This window comes from Balaenoptera physalus (assembly GCF_965194825.1).
Source record: "Balaenoptera physalus genome assembly, chromosome: X".
NCBI classification, from domain to species: Eukaryota; Metazoa; Chordata; class Mammalia; order Artiodactyla; family Balaenopteridae; genus Balaenoptera; species Balaenoptera physalus.
This window is the reverse complement of record NC_138903.1, coordinates 32573826-32587617: the sequence shown is the minus strand read 5'-3', so window position 1 is coordinate 32587617 and position 13792 is coordinate 32573826. Positions and strand designations below refer to the sequence as shown.

Below are 13792 nucleotides of genomic sequence, written 5' to 3'. Positions count from 1 at the left end.
AGAGTTTTTATAAGTAATAAAACTGTACAATTTGGTGAGATTTTAGAATAAAGAGAGGATATGATCAAAACTTTAAAGGTTTTGGAATGGACAACAGTTAAGAGAGATTTTGGAAAGTAAAAGAATACAAATAAAATTCTCTCAATTACATATCACTGCTCTATAACCAGACAATCTGAAGGACCATACAGCCCACAGTCAATCACCATAAGAGAGTTCATCCTTAACACTGGAGTCAGACCACAAATGAGCCTAATATTCCACAGTCTGACAGGCATCAGAAATTCAGCCATTTAAAAACCAAAGCATGGAAAGTGAAATGAGTAACATTCAGTGAGGAACAACTATCAGTTTCATTTGTTCATATCCCAGAACAAATCAGTGAAGTGACAGACTGCCTTTGTCTTAATAATTCCCACTGCTCATTCAAGCAACCCCGAAGAACGTCCTCACTTACTGTAAAACGGGTTTGGATTTAAGACCTGTTTTATGTATCCAACAAGCAGTCTCAGAGAGAAATGCCCTCCCTGTCTGGAGCTAGTCCTCATCTCAGCTTGGGGAAAATGTTAGTCTTATCATCCCAGATGCTGACCATCCAATCAAGTGAATGAAAGGATAAGTGATTTTATGCCTACAGTATATCATCAATGAAGAGTGTGCGTACACACATGCGTGTGCACACACACACAAAGACACAGGCACACCTATGCCTTTATGGAAACTCTTAGGTCACAGTAAGAATGTCTAGAAATAATCCAGTATGGAGAAGAGAGAAGCACTTTTTCTTTCAACAAAATATCAGTAACAGCCTTCTAGGGATCATCATGTGAATTCAAAGTTGAATATGATCGAGAAAAAACAAATATTTACTGAGTGCTTGTGGTAAGTCAAGTACCATATTACAACCTTAAGTATATACATAATTAACCACAGTATATTTTATTAGCCAGTTTATAAATGAGGAATCTGAAGTTCAATGTCCTTAAAGATACTTGCCCCAGATCACACAGCTAGTAAGGCACTGTGTCCTCATTCTATCTCTGGAAAGCTCTAAGGACTATGTCACTTCCACGACACCACCTTGCCTTCTATCCTCAGGGAGATCATCAGTCATCTGAGAGTCAGGTTGTATTAATAACAATCATAAGGATGTAGCTTCATCTTTCCTGATATCGCCTATCAGTCTTTTACAGTCATCCTACTTAAGGACCTTCAGTTTTGAGCTTTTTCAAATAACATAATTTTTTTGGAGGGGTAGGGTGAATCAGAGAATCCATTAATTGCAGAAGGTATATAGTGCAAACAGTACCAATTTTCTTCCAAAAGTGTAAGTTAATTTATATGACAGAAAGTATTTACCTGGTACTCTGCCATGGTTAATGATATTAATCTCTTTACAATATACTTTACTATTGGCAACCAATGTCCCAAAATTAACTTCTGACTCAATTTCCAGTTGACAGGATAGAATCAACCTAGAAGAGGAGAAAAGAGGACCATATGATGAACTTTAACAACTATAACCTCATGGTTAAATCCACAGGGGGACATATATAGATATTTTTATCTTAACTCCTTAAAAGATATTTCAGTTTCCTTATAGGTCTGCTGGTGGCACATCTGTCAGTAAAACAAATTGTAAAATAAAGACACGAAAAAAAGATAATGAGACACATTTTAAATAAAGAAATCAGACTTTATGCAAAAGTACATGGTATACCTTCCTAAGTACTCACCTTGAGAGGTTACCCACATATCTCAATATTTTTGTAGCTCAAAATATATTTGGAACTCTGTTTTGGAATCTCCACCTAAGCCTATAATACATTCTTTTGTCCCCCCGACCCCAAAAGGGTGCAAGTTATCTGAACAAAGCAAACTAGTTTGGATGATGCCAAATCTGATGAAATAAAAGAAGTTGTGATACTATAAAATATCACTTGGGGACTAAAACAAGGTCTAAGAACAAAAGGATACAATTGATTTTCCATGTGTGTCTCTAATTTAAAGGACTCACTGTAGCGTATCTGTAGCATATGTTTTCATAAGCATTTTAAAAATCCATTCTAATCCTAAATACACATCTCATAATGATACATATATACATATATATTATATCTGGATAATAATTTATAGTTTACAAAGCACCATTAAGTATATTATCCTGTTTGATATTAACAAATTTCCTGAAAGGTAGGTAAATATTACGATTCCTAGGTTACAGATGAAAAGCCAAAGACTTAAAAAGCTTAAATGATTTATCTAAGGAATTATCTGGATATAACGTTGGGGAACTTAAACTTGAATCCATTTTGTTAGACTTCAAGTACATTACCTTAGAAACATAACAACGATAACAACAGCATCAGTAATAAATATAGTAATAACTAATCTTTATTGAGTCCTAAGGTTAAGTGCCAGACACATGAATTAAGTAATTTACTCCACTTAGGATACAACCTCCAAAGCATAAATGCATACATACATACAATCACATATACATACAAACACACCAAAATTCATAAATAAAAATACCTGAACAAAACATTCACAAATACTGCCTATACATTGGTGGTCTGGGCCTTCTTTCTGGGATCTGTGTTTATATGTGTTTGTGTATTACTGGATAGGTACAAACACTCGAGAGATCAGCCAGGAATGTCCTACTTATGCTGCATAGTCTAAGAAATACCCATGTTCTTCTCATAGAGATTGTAATTTTTTGACAGGAAAAGATCAATGACCTTGTACATCTCTTTACAATATATTTATATGTGTATACATAATTGCATTAATAGTTTACAGGATCTAAAAGAGGAACCAGTTACACAAACAATATAAGATGTGAAGCTGAACGTTTTTTCAAACTTTTTCTCTAGCTAGATGTGAAAAAGTATCTTAAGAAGAATTTCTTAAGAATCTTCACACATACACACACATATACATGTACATACATGCACATACATATATATGGTTTAACCTTAGCAGTAAGGGTGTGGTAAAATGGCAATATATAACAGTTTCTCTGGCTTTCCTACTGGTTTCTCTTCTCCTTGTATAAAAAACTTTTTCTGGCCCCATATGCACCACAACACGTCAAGACAGTTGACCTCTGAGGACAATAAAGTATCTAGCCACCTATCAGAAGAAGTGCCTCTTGACTCCAAATGCTCTCTGCAAGATGAGTTACCAGTTGAACACTGACTAAGGATCAGAGTTGAAGGAAATTCTGGAGAGGGGAATGACCAACACACTAATGCCAAGTACCAGCGGTCTCCAAACTCGGGGATGCTCTGATAGCTAAATAAATACCTTCCAATGATGCAAAGGAGTAGCTTATTCCTTTCCTAACATGTGTCAGCTGTTTGACTCCTATGCAGAATGGGATGTTGTGCGAAAGCAGAACTTCTCAACAACACTGAGAACCCAAATAATTGCAATCTAAATTTAGTTTATGAAAATGAAAAAATGCAAGGGAAATTATAAAAAGACTTATATCTAATACCAATATTAATATTAAATATTAATATTCTAATATTAATTCTGCTGGTGCTGGACAGAGACAAAAGAATAACACCTATGGAATCATATTTTGCTGGGAAAAGAAGGATCATGCATGTATGTATGTGAAAAAAAAACACAAAAATTTTAACAGTAGCTCTAACAAGTAATTTTATAATGAACAGAACTATACTTATTTCAATATAAAATTAAAAGCACAATGTCCTGGTCAAATAAATTATTTGTATTAAAGTTAATCTGCAAACCAGTTACTTAGTTCTGTATTATATTCATTATGTCAGTCCATATTTTTCAGCCAATCTCAAAAAGACACCATTTTGATTTTTTTGAAGTCAAACATCTGCATTATTTAAAATTCTGTGAAGTAAATATGACAATAATTTAAAATTAAATTAAAATGTGAATATGGGTTCACAATAATTCATTTAGGAATACATCCATCATAAAAACAGAAAGTAGAAGGGTGGTTACCAGAGGCTGGAGGGTAGGAGAATTGGAGAGATACTGTTTAAGGGTACAAACTGGGAACTAGTAGATAAATAAGTCCCAGAGAGCTAACATACAGCATAGTGATCATAGGCAACAAAAATGTATTATAAACTTCAAAGCTGCTAACAGACTAGATCTTAATTGTTCCCACCACAGGAAAGAAATGATGACTATGTAATGTGATACTGGTGTTAGCCAACCCTATGGTAGTAATATATTGCAATATATAAATGTATCACACCAACATGTACACCTTCAACTTACACAATGTTATATGTCAATTGTATTTCAATTAAAAAAAAAATAACATAGGATGAGAAGGAACAATCATTGAAGAGGTGTAGTAGCAGGGAAATCAAGAGAATAAAGTGGCCCACAAAGGCAGTAATGGTTAATTGTGTCTAATGCTTCTGAGAAATGGAGTAAGATAAAGACAAAGGAGGTACCAACAGACTGGCAATATGCAAGAGCTACTTCACTGGAAAGCTGGGGAAAACAGCCCCTCTGGAGTTTGCTGGAGTGAGAATGGAAAGTAAGATTGTAGAGACAGCAAAAATAGCATTCTTTAATAAATCTTGCTATCAAAAGTTACAGAAAATATGGTGGAAATAAAAGAGGGTGCGAGTTCAAGGGGAAAAAAAGAAAACATGCAATTGTTGGACATTTTTTAATGATTTTAATTAAAAAATAACGGAAAACTAGTCTTCCATTTGTTTTGAACACTACAATTTGCTAAAAATTTGTTCTTTAAGGTCAGTTGTAAGGAAACTGTAGATACAAAAAGCCCTATTAGTCATAGAAAATACAAAATATTACTATGACCCTTAATATTTGAAGAGTGCTCAAAATATTAGCATGAAATATGAAGAATACATACCCAATTAGAGGGATCTCTACTGTTTTATTCCCTACTGAAATAAGAAGTTGGTCAAAAGTGTCTTCATTCTTATCAGGATGATATTTCACCATAGCTGTCGTCTGAAGGCCAGAAGCAAGTGCTTTATCCAGATTGATCAAAATCAGTTTGAACTTCAGTGGGAGGAAAAAAAAATCAAATTATACATCTTAAGTCCTAATAAGAAAATAGTATGAGCAACTGTAGTTAGGAGTATACATTATTTCAAGAGATATATCAAGACGTAGGCAATATTCCGGCCCTAAAGGCAAAGACTTAATGACCATATTTATACCTATCAGATTCTAGATGCTTCAGATATGCTTTTAATGGTACACAAACTGAAACTGAAAATGCAGTCAGTCAAGAAATATGTAAATGCTCATGGGCTCCTTTAGAAGTATGAGGTACTAGAATACAGAAACAAAGGTAAGAGCAATCTAATGAAAATGTTACTCAGTCTAAATACACACACAATATAAACATGCACACATACATACAATCATAAATACATACAGCATTTTATATACTTTCTGCATAAGGACTTGGACTTCATAACTTGGAGGAAATATAAAAAGGAATAGACCAATGAGGAAAAAGAACTTTTGTTCTTGAAAAACATTTGCTAGACTCCAGGAAAAATCTGAAGGGGGAGAGAGAAGAACTGCTATGTGTTGCGTACGTCTGGTAGGTCAAGCATCCGACGTCTATTAGCTCACTTAATACACTTCTACAGCCCTGTAAGGCTGATATTAAGGCTCCCAGTGTAGAGATGAGAAACTGGGACCTGTAGGTGCAATTAATACCTAAGGTCACTGTGTCAGTGAGGACTCAAAACACACATCTATCTGACTCTAAAACTTAAGCTCTTTCCCCACAACTAGAAAGAATCTCCTGAATATATAATCTCTTTAAAGAAGCAGACTATATACCCCTTGAAAATTAAATAATGTAAGCCAGGGACTAATCAAGTGTCATGTGAGTGAGGCAGACATAAGTATCATGAAAATCCATGAGAGAACATGATTACTGTGGGCTCAGAAGGAGTACACTCAACCCAGGCTTAGAGGATGGATGTAAAAGGTGGAGAAGAAGCAAGAAAGGTGCTCCCTATGGAGGCGGGAATATCTCAGGCACACGCAGAGAAAAGAATAAGCAAAATAATCTCTTAGCAGGCAGTTAATAAGCTAGCCTCGCTGGGCAAAGAGCTTCAATAAGTAACAATGGAGGTCAAGTTGAAATTAATTATTCAGGGCTTTTAATGTCAGACTGAGTCTAAGCAGGGCTTTCCAGCAATGAGAGATGTAGAGAACTGGAGTGATGTGTTGATACCACTGGTCTGAAAGCATCATACTTCCAGCAAACAATGATTCTGACACCTCATAACTACCACAGCCCAACTCTCAACCCCCATCCATCACCAAACAGTAAGAAAAAAAGGGATAGATTATTCCCCACATAGGTCTTTGGGTGCTGGAAGTCCACATAACAGGTTTGACCATCTTCCTTTAAAAAAGAAGGGCAACTAGTACTTCAGCAGCATGTGCCCAAGCTACAGGTTTCTCAGCACTCTGAGTGGTCTGCAAAGGTGTGTAAGGCACCACCCCTTCTCTTAGGAGCTTATGAACTGACCATTGAGGTGAAAGTAACACTTACCAGGAGCCATCTGGATACAAGTCCAAACTATAATGAATGTCTGTAAATGCAATTAGTACCCAGTAGGGGAGAAACAATTTGGAGATAATATAAGAGAAGACTTGTTTCAGAAAATGAGAACTCACTTTGACCCTCAAAGATGGGTGGGATTTGGAAGGCGGTGATTCTTGCAGGAGGGAGGAATGAAAACATGGGTCAAAAGAAAAGGAAGTCTGAGCCATGGGGGTAAGAGGACAATTACAAGTAAGACTGGCCTGACAGAACCAAAGGCCACACGAGTCAGCAAAACACTGAAGATAAGGACTGTGTCTTAATTTTCTAACAGCAACCCACAGTAGGTGGCATTAGCACTGCATATGGCACATAGTGGGTACTCAATACATAGGCAAGGCAGGATCGTGGAAAACAAGCACTGCTGTGTGTTAAGAGAATCATTTCCTAAATAATTACAATAGTGATGATGACAATGCCCTTTACGTAGCGCCCTGTTTTTATTTTTTCTTTCTTCCTCCAAGACAGTTAATATACTTCTTGCTAATCTATCCCTTCCCTAATTCCCTTTATGCCTGTGAAGGACCAGAAGTGCATATCATGATCTTGCAACAGATACTGAACTCATGGCCTTGGCCTCTAACTAGTAAACCTGTCTGGCCATTCTCTTGCCAATGTCAAGACCTGTGGTCTAAATAAAAACCACAGTAAAACTAATTATATTATTTTTCTTCTGACTGCATAAAAACCATCCATACAAGTGTCTCCTGGACATACATAAAATAGTGTTTGCCCACATCTGGGATTTGCTGCCAGCTTGAGTTTTAAAAGAAAATATTTTCAGATATACATTCAATTGTTCAATAAATAGGTAGTGAGTTAATGAAATAATAACTTTTCCCCTAAGTTTACAGTGTCTGGAGTAATCAGGTACTTCTTGATTTAAAGAGTAGTTAATAGTCTCTGTGATGTACAATTTTATTACAAAATAAACACATTACTGTTGTTAAAACATGTACATACAAAAATCAATAAAGAATGATTCCATTTATATGAAACTCAAGAACTGACAAAATTAATCTGGTTCATTACAAATTAGTATAGTGGTCACCTCCATGGGGTGATTACTCCACGTGCTATAGGGAACCTTCTGGAGTGCTGGAAATATTCTATGGTTTGATCCAAGTGGTGGCTACGTGGAGATATATGTATATAAAAATTCATCAAGGTTTACTTTCAAGATTTGTGCACTTTAGTGTAGGTAAATAGTACATCAATTTTCTAAGTGTAAAAAGTAGAACATAAAAGTCCTTTTTCTCATTGCCCTCCTAATCACTACCATACATTTATCTATATATATACAAACAAATATGTGTGATTTTAATTAAATCATAGATACCTTTCCATTTCTGTATCTAGAAGTCCAGCTGCATTCAATATCATTATCATTAGAACTATCCCACAAAAAAATGCAGTTATTCATCACTTACATATCAAAAATTCGTTTCACCTGTCCTATAACAGATGATCACAGTAAACTAATATCCATCCATTTACACAGATAATCTAAAATAACAGTGAGATAGAGATGAAGTTCTGTCAACTTTTAAATCAGAAGATAGGGATAGCCTCTCAGAACATTAATTTTGCTGATTATTAGTACTAACTCCCTCATTAGTTTCTAAGTCTTATGAGGGCAGGACTCTCTCCATTTTACATCCCTAACACTTACTGCCTATTTTGTAGCAGGTTCTCAACAAATGTTTGTTAGAATACGAAATAATAAACCTTTCCACTATCCTACAGTATCTGGAGTAACAGGCACTTTATGATCCAAAGGGTAGTTAATAGAGAATCTGTTGTCATAATTCTATAGTATCATGAAGCATAGATTCTGGGCTGTTAAGAGGAGACAGACATGAAATCCTCTTCCCTTCTTTCCAAACTCCCAATGAAGAAATTGGGAGGTTCCAGATCGACTTTTCTCCACCCTGTCTCCCAGCCCCAAGCAGAAAGGAAAAAACATCAAAACAAAACAAAAAGGCCAGCACACTAAATCGCCGCTCCCCAGGAAGCTCAATCCTGCCCGCACCCCCCGCAGAAGCCGGGCTCCTACTCCTCAGGACAAAGCAGGTGCCCAGGTGGGTAGGCATTCTCGGACGGCGGCCCCCCTGAGGTCCTGCTCTGAACACCCCTGGGTGTGTTACCTGTGGCTTGACAGGCTCCTGAAACCGAATCTTCTGGCTGTATCGGCCTAGATTGTGCACGGTAATTGGGAGGCGGTAGACCCTCCCTGCCATCGCGTCCAGGAACTTCACTTCCGACGGGATCACACGCAGCTGCATATCCTTCTTTGGGGTCTCCAAGTCCCGGGCCATGAGTGAGCTCCTCTCGGACTCCATAGCCGTGCTCTAGGTATCCCGCAAACCTCTGCAGATTTGACCGAGGACTAGCATGGACGCCGCCCAAGCTGCGTGAGTTGGCAACCTCAACCGAAGCTGCAGGCGTCAGGCGAAAGAACCCCAGGATTGCAGGTGTCGTCAGAGTAACCGGAGAACTTGCTTTGGTCGCCGAAATCCCAGAGGGATCTCACTTTGCCATTGGCTGGCAGGATTTTAAGATGTCACTGGCGGGTTGGGCACTTTCCTAGACCTCTCTTAAGATTAAGCTTAAAGAGCAGTGGAAGTAATGTGCCCATGGGGCCTATCAAAGCAGCAACATATAACAGTAACGGAGGAATTCAATGGAAGCAGAGTCAGAGCCCCCTAGGTGTCCAGCTCAGTTACCTTTAGGCTAGCGTTTCTAAAAATCTAATAGCAATCCTCTGGGTCTTTTGTCAAAATGCAGAGTCTGTTTTCAGTAGATCTGGGGCAGGGCCTAAGAATCTGAAACACAGTCCCAGGTGATTCCAGTGCTGCAGGTCCAGGGACCACACACTGAGTAGAGAGGCTATAGGAACTTTAACTACTCTAGGTGTAAGTTCCTACATTTGTGAAACAAGGTACTGCTCAGAAGACTGAGATCAGACATCTTCATAGCTAGATGAGCACCTTTCCAACAGGTCCAAATTCACACTGCCCAATTCCTACTGTCTGTCATCATCCTTCATCTGCTGTGATGGTCCTTGGTTTCTAAGCATATTAGATGAGTGGTATTTCCCTGCCTTAAATTTGCCTCTTATCATAGCTTTACAAGTTTCTTCCACTGACCTTTACTATCTGGAGCCAAGCACTGCAGAAATGGCTTTCCCCCCCCTTGTTTTAAAAACTATATAGAATTCCCCACTCACATTAAAATTTGTATATAATTCGGTGCTTTCATTTCCTCCTTGCCATGGCACATGATTTTCACTGAGGGCACTAGCTTTTCCATCTGTTGGCCAAACAGTTACTCATCCTTCAAGACCTAAATATCCTTGTAGAAAACTTTCCCACAACTGTTTTACAAGATTCTCACAGTACCAAGATGATCGATAAGTTATTACTTCACTATAAAGTAACTATAAAGAGAAGCTTTAAAATTTCTTGGAATTGTTGTCATCAATAGTTGAAAACAGTGGAAGTAGTGGTGGTAGACATTATTATTTGCAAATTCTTATGAAATGATTGATTAAAAGCATCTGCATCATTTTTCAAAATTCTATATATTTTGACTTAAGAAGTGGGAGATGTGAGTCACACCTGGATTTTTATGCTAATCACTACTATGATATCACAGTACAAACCCAGTGCATATCTTTGAGCCCCTATGCAGGACAATTTTACAGCACTGAGAGGACAACAGTGGCCCAAAGAACTTGACTGCCCATTCTGGGCAGTAGGCAATTTTGGGGTTCAAGTCTAGACTTCTGTGTAGATCCCTAAAGATACAGTGATGCAAATCAAATGGAGAACAATTTTGTTTCCCTGTCCTGTTCATATTCTCATCAACTGTTGTCACATAGCTCTCTCCAAGTTCCCCAAGCCTAGAGCTCAATCCATTGCCCTTAGTAACTATAATTAAGCCTCCTTGATTTTTTACCTACTTTATCTACCTTAAATGTAAACTTAAGATGAAGTACTGTAACACTTGCATTACTTGTTTAACTCCAAAATGTCTTGTTCCAATTTCCACTCAAACAATGGCCATATAAAGGCATATTTTGGTGAACTGTAAGCTGTTTTTAGCCAAAATTTTCAACTATGCATGATTATGTAGTTACTTTAAGGCTGGACAAATAACATAACAACAAGAGATTTTTACATAACAGTAATTCAAAAGATAAATAGTACCTTATATATATCATTTTCTAATATAGCTTCATGGAGAATAATGCTCGTTATGTATCATGGATGAAATGTCTGTGCTCGTCTTTGTTCAGATTTCCAAGGCAGCGTGGTTGGCAGGGCTCCTGTATAAAAATCAAAGTAGGCATTCTGACTGGAATACTTTATATATTATAAACAAGGTTAAATTTTATTCCTCATTATAATAAATGGTGAACTATACTATAATGGGGACTTGAATGTTAAGCAGAGACACGCTAAACGTCCACTGCAGACTTGCCATTCTTCTACTCTGAATTAATTTAAGAGAAAAAACGTAACTCCTATCAATTAACTATAAATTTTGCCATGTGAAATAGACATCAGAAGTCCTACTTCATACTTAACTGGAGGAAACTCTAATGGTGGGTAGAGTTTCTGAAAACTAAGGAAGGGGTAACAGTGAGGAAGCAAGCGAAATGATCCCTAGTACAATTTTTGGATGTTTACTTCTAGACATGTTTAAGGGACTGAAAAAAGTTGACGACAAAGGGAAAAAGGGAAAACAGTGGATATTACTTTCACGATTTAAAATCTTCAAAAGTTCAAATTATTTTTGGAAAAGAGTCTTGAGTGAAGTCCAGGAAAATCTATTACAGTGGTTAGAGTACTGACTTAGAAACAGGAGTTATTGAAAGAGGGTAAAAAGAACTTCTTTAAGCAGAAGAGTATTAAAAGTGTGGTAACCATCGTGTTTATAAAATAATTTAAAAGTGGATAGTATAAAATGAAATTCACTAAGATTACATAGGATTAAAAGTTCTTCCAGATACTGAAGAGCCATGCCAATAAGAATAGATTGATGAGACTAATGTCTGGATATAGTAGAATAGCATGAACTGGATGGCAGTAACATAAACTAACAGAAAAATTATCCATTATTTTCACAAGGCATTTAGTGAATGACAGAAAGCCACCAACTGACCCAGGTCAAAGGACACAAGTTTCTCTATCATTAATAACAAGTGTGTCTTACTACACACAGACATCGTTGCAGAGATTGCTAATTGTGCCTTGGTATCCATTTTCCTTTTCTTTAGTGGTAGAAATTTTAGATATACATACGGCTGTACCCATTAAGACTACATTTGCTACATTTTACAGCCTCCTTTCCTGCTGAATATGGCCATGCAAATAAGTTCTGAGTATGAGTAGAACTGATGTGCACTGCTTCTAAATTATTCCCTTAAAGTAGTGCCTTAAAATCAAGGGAGATGCCTTCTCCTTCCTCTTATCCTGCTTTTCTGGCTCAGTGTAAATATGACAGTGGTTCATCTGATCACTTTAAGGTAAATATACTAAGAAGATAGAAGAAGCCTGGGCCCTGAAATTGGATAGCAAAGCCACCAACCCAGCTGGGATTTTTATTTGCGAGACAGTTAAAACTAAATCTTGTTTAATCCACTACTGGTTTGAGTCCCTTTAGAATAGCTGAACCTAATCAATACAGACAACAACACAGGGCAGGAATTCAGAAGGACATGTTCCAATGAAGAGGACCAGTTTCAATAACACTATGCTAGTAGACAGAGCTTTGTAACTTTTGCAAAACCTTGTTTTAGCCATCTAAAACTCCTACCAACCCTTCTCACCACCAAACTGCTGTGGTGACTCTGCCTTTGCCCCTCATGCTTACTGGGCACAAATACCTGGTGTCAAATAATACCTTTGTTTTCTGAGTAATTGCAGGTTACTGAGTGAAACAATGAATTAAAAGTCAATTACCCAGTATAATACATCTCAGCAGAACAGGCCTCACTTGGCGGTAACAGGATAGTCACTACTGCATTATCCCACCCTCCTTCAGGACCATCTCCCATCCTACCTGAAGTGATGTTGATCAATCTCAAGAAAGATTCAGCAGAGTTGGATAAGGACATCTAAAGGAATCAAGGAGAAGATAAACAATCTAAAATAAAACAATCTAAAATCATGAATTTCCAGTATGAAAATATGAAGGGTTAGGAAAGAACTCGGCTGAATTTATAATATATTTTTGCTTTTTAATACTTTTTAATGCTTTCTGCTTTATGGCCTCAGGATTTTAAAAAGTATTCTTATTTGCTCTTAGAAAGGCCTTCCTTATATACAAGCTCTTCCATGGTTTCTTCTGGCATTTTTTTGTTTTGTTTACAACATCTACGTCTTATATCCATATGACATTTATCCTGGTATAAAAGTTAGATATCAATCCAGAAAACCCCAACATCATTTATTGAATAATTTCCAATAAGAATTTCAAAATATGGTCCCTCAAAAGTTTTATTTAGTGCTGGGTTAGCTGCAGTTAACAACTAAACATAAATTCTCTCGATAGTACTTTCCCTTGTTTTTATCCCAGGAATTTCTTGTTGAGATTCAGTACTTCTGTCAAATACATTACCACTTTTGTACACTGATTTATCTATTTTTTCTCTTCCATTTGTATTCATAATTGCATTTCTCTGTTATCATTTAGTATATCTAGGAAACTGCTTGAAATTTTTTATTAATAATAATTACTATTATTTTAATTATTTTCCACTCTTTTTTCAGTTTCAACATACTCTGCATTTTTGCTCATTCCCTCTGTCCTACATTTTCAATTCCATTTTCGTCATTTCTCCAAGTTTATGCTTTTGCTGAAGTAAAAACTGCCATTTCTTTCTGTTCTTTTATTTGAGTTCAGTATTTGATTGGTAAACCACATAACACCAGGGCTTTAGACAGGGCTAGTCTCATAGTATAGGCTTTGTATCAAATTTTATTGGGCTATAAGATATTGATGTTTATTGAAGTATAAAATGTAACCACCATCAAATCAGGACCTGATAAATGTGACTAGTTGATGGCTGAAATCAATGTGAAAAAAAGTCCCAAAGGGGTGATTTTGAAAGGTTTTGTTCATCAAATGATTTAAGATTCTTTCACTCAACTCATTTATAGCTCTATATGT

The 13792-nt window shown here is 36.7% G+C and overlaps 1 protein-coding gene across 1 annotated transcript in view; it reads right to left on the bottom strand.

The window, feature by feature from the left end:
* The window catches only part of CFAP47 (cilia and flagella associated protein 47), a 421910-nt gene extending 410371 nt beyond the window's left edge, over positions 1-11539 (bottom strand). Inside the window, 3 exon segments of the mRNA XM_082446774.1 lie at positions 1360-1475; positions 4889-5040; positions 8761-11539. Of these exon segments, the coding sequence (XP_082302900.1) occupies positions 1360-1475; positions 4889-5040; positions 8761-8955 (463 nt within the window). The 5' untranslated portion in view covers positions 8956-11539.
* Positions 11540-13792: the final 2253 nt, after the last annotated feature.